At 43.1% G+C, this 9,661-nt stretch overlaps 1 protein-coding gene across 2 annotated transcripts in view; it reads right to left on the bottom strand.

Annotated features, from left to right (window-relative positions):
• Nucleotides 1-2,623: 2,623 nt before the first annotated feature.
• Nucleotides 2,624-9,661, bottom strand: part of LAT2 (linker for activation of T cells family member 2) — a 31,980-nt gene continuing 24,942 nt past the window's right edge. The window contains exons 9-12 of one of the 2 annotated variants that reach the window (XM_075013718.1): nucleotides 8,225-8,290; nucleotides 7,196-7,258; nucleotides 6,192-6,259; nucleotides 2,624-4,151 (exon numbers count right to left, since the gene is read on the bottom strand). In XM_075013718.1, the coding sequence (XP_074869819.1) occupies nucleotides 6,204-6,259; nucleotides 7,196-7,258; nucleotides 8,225-8,290 (185 nt within the window). In that variant the 3' untranslated portion in view covers nucleotides 2,624-4,151; nucleotides 6,192-6,203. The remainder of the gene's footprint in view (nucleotides 4,152-6,191; nucleotides 6,260-7,195; nucleotides 7,259-8,224; nucleotides 8,291-9,661) is intronic. The other variant, XM_075013717.1, reaches the window with a different exon arrangement.

Below are 9,661 nucleotides of genomic sequence, written 5' to 3'. Positions count from 1 at the left end.
CTGGCATGATTTTAGTTAGCCGGATATCCACTTACTGGTGTGGCCAAGTTTCCCATGCTCCTATGAAGTTTCTTTACCGCCACCAGTTCTGGCTCTCAGTGTGCAGGGCTGTTATTTGCTCTAATTTACCCTTAAATGTCCTGCAGAAAAGGACACGAAAGCTCACCTAATAAACTATTTTGCTAGTCTTTAAAGTGCTACTTGACTACTTTTTGTTTTGATAGTGTATAGACTAGCACGGCTTGCTCTCTGTTACTAGGCATTATAATGGATGAGAAGCGGAACAAGAGTCAACTATGTGCCCTTGTAGCCAAGAAGGCTAATGGCATATTGGGCTACATTAATAGGAGCATTGCCAGCAGATCTAGGGCAGTGATTATTCAATTCCAGTCCATTACACAAAGGATGTGGATGCATTGGAGGAAGTCCAAAGGAGGGCAATGAAAATGATTAGGAGGCTGGCATACATGACTTATAAGGAAAGGCTGAGAGATTAAGGTTTATGTTGTCTATAGAAGAGAAGAGTAAGGGGAGATTTGAAAGCATCCTTCAACTACCTGAAGGAGGTTACAAAGAGGGTGGAGAGAAGTTGTTTTCAGTGGTGACAGATGACAGAGCGAGGAGCAATGGTCTCAAGTTGCAGTGAGGGAAGGTCTAGGTTGGATATTAAGAAAAACTATTTCACTAGGAAGCACTGGAATAGGCTACCTAGAGAGGTGGTGGAATCTCCATCCTTAGAGGTTCTTAAGTCCAGGCTGGGATGATTTAGTTGGGATTGGTCCTGCTTTGAGCAGGGGTTGGACTCGATGACCTCTTGAGGTCTCTTGCAATGCTGTGATTCTGTGATAAGAGCCCAGTAAGCAGTGGAAGTGTTGGTAATGCTGCTACATAATATTGACCTCCCATCGTTTGGCAAATTCTCTCATTCAGCGCTTGTCAGGTCCCAAGGGTGCTGGACTAGAAAGGTTCATTCTGTAGTAATTTTGAGACACTTTACAGAGTCACAGCAGCTCTGAAAATGAGGCAGTTTTGAGAGGTATTATTGGACTTCAGCATCACTAATCACACATCATTTTGCATAGTCTGTCAAGGATCAAATGATAGAACTTTACTGGTTAGTCACTTTGAATGAAATTCACCTTTGATCAAAAGAGCCAGGCCAAGGTCTATGAGCTCCTTAAATCTTCAGACTAGGGCTTTAATGGTCTGGGCTGGAGTTCTTTAAAGGTAAATTCCACCTTTTGTCTATTGTCAGTGGCCCTTGTTTGTGTGGGCCTTTTTACACATCAAAGAATGTTTTGGAGAAAAAGAGAAAATGTGATTTTAGATACAACCTGGTAGGAGACTTGTGTAGGTGTAAAACCAATCACGTTTAAATCTTGTTCTGAAACTGGCTAGGTAGGTCCCTTTCAAGAGGTTACAGATGTTCTCTTTACATTAATGGCCCTGTCTTGCATCTTTTCTGCAGACTTCAGGAACAGAACCATTGCTAGGAACAGCAATTAAGTTTTTCTCCAATTACTAATTTAAAAATGCTTAATTGGTCTCTTAGTTTCAGAAACACAAGTAACAGGCACCTTATTGCTGTGATTTTGGTGTATCAAGTACAAATGAAGTTTTAAATCCATTTCTGTAGAGAGGCTTAAATGTGCACAAGATGAGGGGTTGGCAACCTGCAGCTCTGGAGCCACACGTGGCTCCTTAAGGAGTAATTTGTGGCTCCGGGCGCTGCTGCCACTGACTCCTCTGGACTCCCTGCCCTGCTGCTGCTGAAACAATAGAACTCAATTCAGTTGGTTTAATGGCCCTCAGGAGGGATCAGCCCCCGGAGGGGAGCACAAGAGGGGGCGGTTCTGCATCCTCACTCCCCTGCCTACCTGCATCTTCCATATTGGCCAACTCCAGGCCCTTCCCTCCCTCTGTCCTGCGGCTGCAGGCCAGCAGCAGGGCGACATGCCAGGTAAGGCGTGTGGATCCGGGGGCTGAGGGGGGAAGTGTGGTGGAATGGGTGCAGGGGGACAGAGTGGAAATTGGTGCTGCTCTGTTTCTCGCAGGGGACTCCTGTGCAGCTACCGCCAGCCCTTCTACCTGCCTCTGCCACAGGCAACAAGCACTCCCTGGGCAAGGCCTGGACGCAGAGCTCCCAGGAGCGCATGGTGGCATGGGTGCTGGGGGAGCACGTGTCCGAATCTGCTTCTTCCAGTTCCCAACTGCACTGAGTGCCTGAACCTGAACCTGCAGAGCGCAGCTAAATTCAGCAGCCCCTGCAGCTGGGCAGTGCCTCCCCCTCCACTCCCCAGCAACTGGCTCAGTGCTGCTTATGTGGCCTCCCCAGCTTGCCGCTCCTGCTGTCCAGCTCCTCACAGGACAGACCCAGCCTGCTGCAGCTAAGTAAGAGCATCCTGGTCTCCTTCCCAGCCCAGCTCTTTGCCCCACCATGGCAGGAAACATCCTAGGCAAGTTTTCAGCAAACTTCCCCCCCTCTCTTTGGCCCTGAGGAGCCCCTCTCTTTCCTGGGGACCCCTCTCCCCCTACTCCCCCCATGAAGTTGGAGAAAATAGAATAAGTAAAAAGTTTGGGAACAACCTGCAGTAAGCATATTTTGCATTACAACTCACTGGGTGTGTGGTGTTTTTAAAATAGGGGCTACAAAAGTATAGTTTAATGTTTATCAAGGACTATCTCGTATTCACATGCACTGTGGCTCTTGAAGCATTGACTTTGTAACCAAATTTGAAAAAAATGGCTCTTCTCGCTATTTTGGTTGCCAACCCCTGACATAGATCAATTGAGTAAAATGGATGCAGAGCAAAATTTCATAAGTGAAGTCATTTGTAGGTGGAAAGATTTCATGTCCCTATCTTCCACTCCACAGCTGACTCTTACTCTTCTACCAGGTTCTCTCTAGTCACTGGTACCAAAAGTGAGGAAACTGCTTGTGTGACCCTTTTTCCTTGTAGATGGAGAGTACCTGCATAAGATCTTGAACCATCAGTAAGAATGGCTAGCAGGAGACAAGCACTACCAATACTAAACTGCTGTACTAAACAGAACTCCCTTACTAGGCATTTACCTGAATGTTCTGTCTCACTCTGCTATGGCTGAAGTTCTCCCCTGTGCAACAGGCTACCACCAGAGAGAAATAGTTTGTGACCTTTTCCTTGATTTCCTGCACAGAGATGCATTTCACCCCTGTGAGCACATGCTAGAACACTGCCCGGTAAAATGCTCTCCTCATGAACACAGATGTCAGAACCGAAACATGGATCAGATGCAAGGGTTGAGGTTAGCACTGATGTCCTTCTCTACAGGAAATCTGAAAAGGAGGTGCAATTCCTGAGGCTGGAAGTGGGGTGAGGATATACTCAGTGCCCTGTAAGCTGTCCAATTCCTATGGATTGCTGTAAAATAACTCTCAAAAGCACAAGGAAAGATGCTGTCTGTACACACTCAAATATTATCTGTAGCTGCAGTGATCTTGTTTGTAGTAGCCTTCACACCTCCACCATTTGTGAATGCTGCTGTGTATCACTTAGCAATACAGAACTGTTATTCAAAAAACTGAGCATCTGGCTGGAAGGTTCAGTGACTCTATTGGAAGCAGTGTCTGTCCAAGAGTTTTGCTACATTGGGAACTATATGAGAAACATAATCCATCAGCATTACTACTTCCTTACAGGAATCAGCTTAACAAGTTAAACCATCAATCGCCTTGCTACTGAGCAATTTAAAAATTCATTTCACACTTGGCAGCAGAAACCATTGTTGATGAGCAGACAAGCCATTGCTCCCTGGAATGGATCTGGAGGAAAATATGATAGAATAATGAAAAATCTGGGGACTTCTCTTGGAACTGCTGCATTGACCAGCTGAAATTCACTTATTGCGTGAAGGGGGAGTAGGCTTTCTCCACGTGCTTTTTCCAGCTACATTTTTGTGACACTTCTGGATCCAATGGATTTATTTTCAGCAGAGTGCATTGATGTCCTTTAAGTTAGTTAATTATTTTTGGCAGACTTTGGAGAACGGGTTATTCCATTACACTTGTGTAACAAAGGACTGCTTTACTCTCTGTGTGTCGCCATCTTCAGAATGAAATAGATGCTTCTGCAGCACTGCAAAGAGCTTTTTTCAGATTCTGGGGGTGGTACCTTGAAATAAGAGAATGATAGTGAGTTCACTGCTTTTTTTCCCCTTCTTACTATTATTGACTCTTTCTGATTAAATTGTGTTTTAAGTTTGATATCACTCAGGTAGGTATTTGTATCAGCTGGATAATGGTAAAGATTTAGAAATTTCTGGGGAGTGGTGTTGTCTAATAGTTTAACTGATGAATCTCTGAACAGTTCCAAAAATGTATGGATGTCAGGAGCCCAGCTAATTAAAGAATTAATCATTCCTGGAAAATCCATCTGACTAAGAGAAAGACTACACTAGAAAATCTGTTCAGTGTAGCTATGTTGGCTAGAGGGTACTTTTGCCTTTTAATGACGGTGAGCCAGCAAAAGCCCCTAGTATGGTTACATTTATAAAGGCAAAAAATGTGCTTTTGGCAGTTTAGATTTTTTTTTTTAAGCAGAATCAGTGTGAGCTATACTGCCAAAAGGGGCCATACAACCTGTAGATGCAGCTATATTTGCAAAAGCTGTCTTTTGCTGTACAACTGCATCAATTGTAGGTGGGTTGACTGGGTTAGCTATACTGGCAAAATGTTTGTAATGTAACTTAGGTGTTTGTATGATCCCTTAATGTCATTTATAACAATGTTTCTTAAACCATGTTCCACAGAACACTAGTGCTCCATGAACAACTCGCAGGTGTGCCATGAGCGTTGACAATTTTGATATCATACACTGATGGTCTATGTTTTCTGTTATTAAAACCAGATGCAATGTTACTTCTTCATTGCTCTGATACCTGATTAAATTACTTCATTTTGTTTTTGTTGTATATGTTGCTGTTTGGGTTTTTTTTTTGTTTGTTTGTTTTGTTTTGGGTCTGTCAGTTTATTTTTTTGAAGAAAATTTTCAGTGTTGTTCCACATAAAAATATTAGTGCTTGGCCTTATATGGTCTCAAAAGTTTAAGAAACACTGATTTATAACATGCAGTATTGTTTACCATTTGTGTAGCACTAATGATGTGCTAAGTGCTTACCCAAGATTCATGAAGTGATTTACTCAGGTTTCTTTTCTTTAAGTTAAAGTACAGTAGACCCCCAAGACACACACTTCTGATCTGTGTGTATCTTGGGTTAACATGACTGAGTGGCGGGGAGCTGGCTCTCCCCTCTCAGAGGAGCAGGGAAAATTATTTTGTTAGTCCTTCAAGTGCCACAGGACTGAGTGGGTCTGTCCCACAAAAGTTTCATCACTTAATAAATTATTTTGTTAAGCTTTAAAGTGCAACAGGGCTGCTTTTTTGTTTTGTGAAGATACAGACTAACATATCTACCACTCTGTGACTAATAGAAAACTATCATTGTGCTTCTGTTAGCAAAGAGCGACGTCTAGCGGTGCAATGCTGCTAAGACGTGGACAGTGAATATCTTTAAAGATAAAATTTGTTCTGGTTTCAACAGCCTCCTCCCACAAGCAGCGTTCTCTCTAAGCTGAGCGCCTGGGCAGCCGCCCAGAAGAGATTCAGGTGCTGCCCAGCTGATAAGCAGAGCACCCACAGTGGGCAGTGTGGGTTTCTATTGGTGGTGCACATCCACACATGCCTGGGTGCACATAATTTATTCCAACCATGGATGGAAAAAATTAGAGGGAACACTGCCCACAAATATACATTTCATTTTCTAGCAGACTGCTAGTTCCTCTTACCTATAGTCTTATGGGGACTGTAATGGCTTAAAAGGGCTACTTGCTTGGAGATTTAGTACAAATGTCAGATGATTAACATTTGCACTGCTATGACTTGGTTTGTAGTCCCACACTGACAGTTCTATATTTGCTAGCTGATTCAAAAATGTTAATTCCTGTAAAGTGGCACTTGTCATGCAGTTATTAATACATGCAACATCATCCCTGCTTCCTTGGAATCTGCCAACATAAAAATTCACTCCTTCCAACATTCTTTTAAAATGGGCTTATGCCAGCTTGCTGTACAATCAAGCCTGAGAGCAAATCATTAGCTAAGAATAGGTATATCACTCTCTGGAGTTTACAATGAACGCATCAAACCTTGTACCTGTTTTTACCTCTAGTTTAGCACAGTTGCAACGTCTGAGTTCACGTAATCTGGATCATCTGGACTTTCTAAATACAGAGAGTTGTTACTGAAAATTGAAAGTATTGATCAACACATTTATTTATCCACTCACATCTTTTATACCTTCTACCTATCTTTTAACCCTTGATGCTGATATCAGCTTGTGTTCCTTACCAGATATTTTTCTGTCTGTGCCAAGGAATACCAGAATCCAGCATCAAGACTCCCTGGGGAAAGTCTCCAAAACTGTACATAAGAGCAATTTGCAAGTATTCCTTCAGCAGATTTTTAGGACAGATAATAACAGATGCACAGAATCATTACAATAAACCTATGAAATGGCTTGCTTGGAGTGTCTCCAAATCAGACACGAGAAGTTCCTAAATACACCTAACAGCACATCTCATGACCAGAGATGTCCCAGGGTGCCACATGGAAAGCCACATATCCAGCTGAACATGTGTTTTAAAAAGTTAACCTAACCAAGCTAAATTTATGCTGACATAATTAGTGCTGGCCTGTCAGGGAGCTTCAGAGTCTGGGGACATAACATACAAAGATACTGTTGCTTGTTCATCTCCCGGAATAAGGCCCAGAAATCAAGGCAGAGGTTGCAGTATGGAGAGTTAAAAACTGAGAAGTTCTGAAATAAGAGACAGTCTTTTGTAATGGTCTGCTAGGGGACCTCCATTCAATCTGAGACTCTCCAACTCTGTCTGTGTGCCTTTAAATATCAGAAAGGCAAGAGCCACAAAGATTCCAAACCAGGGCTCACAATCATGGCTAACATATGCAACAATGTAGAACTAGTTTTTAAGATGTTCCTATTGCCATGACTATACAGGAAAAGTATAAAGAGAATCTCTTGGGACAGAAATCGTATCCATCTGTTTGTAGAGCAGCTCACAGAATGGAATCCCAATCCTAAGTAAGCCCTTGAGCTGCTACCATAAAAATACTAAATAATAGTTTTCAGAACGTACCTGACATATTTGATTGTTGCCACGTTTTTATAGCTGCACTATTTTCATAGTCCTCGGTGTCATCTGTGAGCAAGAAAAGTGCACAGGGCAATGAAAGCACATGGACTCCGGGTATGTCTTCACTACGAGGAAGACTGACCTGGTCAGGATCAGTCTTCCGCGGTTCAGTTTCTTGTGCCTAGTGGGGATGTGCGAAATTGAACTATCTGGGGTCGACAGTCAACCCCTGTACTCCTCAGTCTTGTGAGGAGTAAGGGAGGTCGACCTCCTTCACCGTGAACAGCCAGGTAAGTCAATTGTAGATGAGCCAATTCCAGCTATGCACTTGCTGTAGCTGGAATTACATCTTTACAATTGACTTTTAAGGTTTAGTGTAAACCTGGCCTAAGAAGGTGCAAGTGTTCTTTGAAATCTCTCACTTCTATCCTCTACAACTGTAATCATTTGGACAGGGCTGAGTCTCCAGACACACCTGTGGACTTGTGCATTTTAATGTGGAGCAACTCCCCTTCCTTCACCATCTCATTTACTTCCCAGTTCAGTGCATGGTTGTTGGGTTATCTTTTCCCCCCTCCAAGCACAGATTAGACCTGCCTATGGATGCTACTGCTACCTGTTAATTGAGTATACCCCATGTTATCATTGAGTATAAAGCCAATTGTGACTAGATGCAGAGATGTTACCAACACACCTTCTAATATAAAGTGCCAAAGTGAATCCACAACTCTGAAAAAATATTTCAGAGATCAAAGTTCTGAAATGTTCATAATCTCTAAGTGCAATCCCACTCTTCTTCTCCAAAACCAATGGTGCAGTGAACTCTGTGCAGACCCCAGGGACCTCAGCTAGATTCCATGCAAGCAGAGGAAGCTATCTGAAGCTCATTACAGGATAAAGGTGTACATGACATAATTAAATGAGTCCACTTTCCTTTAAGCCAAGCCATCAGGGCTCTCCCCTTACTCCATGACTGGGGCTTCTCAGCCCATAGCAATACACGCAGTAATCATCATCAAAAAACTGACTTACCAGACTCAGGGGTATTGGATGCCCCAACCACAACATTCTGATAGAAAAAAGAATCCTCTTCCTTTTCTGTAAGAGGTAAAAAGGAAAGATTTGATGTGTTGGCTGATGGTGAGAAATCTCTGTGTACAACACTTGCCTTTTACCACCATCTGTCTGTGAGGAAGCTATGTTTACCCAAAGAAACAAATGCACTACTTTAGAAAGCAGAAAGACTGTGCTAGAACTGGGGTTTGCGCAGCATGTTTGTTTTTAGTATCATTTTAACACGTTAACATGGATTAGATCCTGCATTGGCTTCAAAGAGAGCAGGCCTGGGCATTCATGACAGTGTTAGGGATATAATACAATATCTGGTTACACGACTAACTGATAAGCATCTGTATCAGTTAGTGCTACTGTTTATGTGGCAGCGGAGTGGGGAATAGCCCTATCCCCATGGTGGGGACAGAAACTGAGCCAGCCTGTGTGCTGGCTCAACCTTTTAAATGCAAAGTGGATGGGGTGGGGAGGGGGAGAGAAGCTGAGCCAGTCTGCTTGCAATTCAGCCTTTTAAATGCAGAGCAGTAAGGTGGGGGTTCGGTTAACCAAGTAACAGAAGTTTTGGCGGTTACTCAGTTACCAAATTCCTCACTCTTCAGCATCCCTGGACAGTGTTCAGAGAGGCTTGGGAGTGTCTTCTGGAATGGGTGCCCTACTGCAACATCAAATAGTCTGTCAGGTGTAACTAGGAGCAAAAAATTAAACTGGGGTATTAGCCCTGCATAATAGGGTAACAATAGGAACAACCAACCTAGATTGTTTCAGTGTAGTTCTTGTAAACAATGACTTAGATCAGATAATACAAGCAAGGGGCAAAGACTCCAGGCTCACGCTCCAGTTGAAGAATTTTAAATGCAGGAGTTTCTCCTCTCAGTGAGCTAACGGCTGGGCAGAGGTTTGATCTATAATTTAATGTTTCACTGGTATAACTATGTTGTTCAAGGGTGTGACTAGTCACCAAAAGAATTATGCTGGTTGAACCCCCAGGACCTGACAGGTGCTGAATGAGAAAATTTGCCTGACCACAGGAGGTCAGTAATACTGTCTAGCAGCATTACCAACAGTTGACTGCTTTACTGGGCTCTTAGAACACATTTAGGGTAAATTACAGGTAAATAACTGCACAGAACAGCTAAATAACAGTTTTAGTTAGCTGGATGACCACTTACCAGGGTGTGGCCAAGTTTGCCATCGTCCAATGAAGTGTGTTTCCAGCCATCAGTGTTCTGTGCTGTTATTTAGCTGTAATTTATCCCAAATGTCTTCTAAGAGCCCAGGAAGCAGTGGATGTGTCGGTAATGCTGCTAGACAATACTGACCTCCTGTATGGTCCAGCAAGTGCTCTTGTCTGGCACCCACTGGGTCCCAAGGGTTGCCTGTATCCTGTATCACTGGTTT

The sequence above is a fragment of the Carettochelys insculpta genome, chromosome 19 (assembly GCF_033958435.1).
Source record: "Carettochelys insculpta isolate YL-2023 chromosome 19, ASM3395843v1, whole genome shotgun sequence".
NCBI classification, from domain to species: domain Eukaryota; kingdom Metazoa; phylum Chordata; order Testudines; family Carettochelyidae; genus Carettochelys; species Carettochelys insculpta.
The sequence above is the reverse complement of the archived record's forward strand: the minus strand, read 5'-3'. Positions and strand labels throughout refer to the sequence as shown.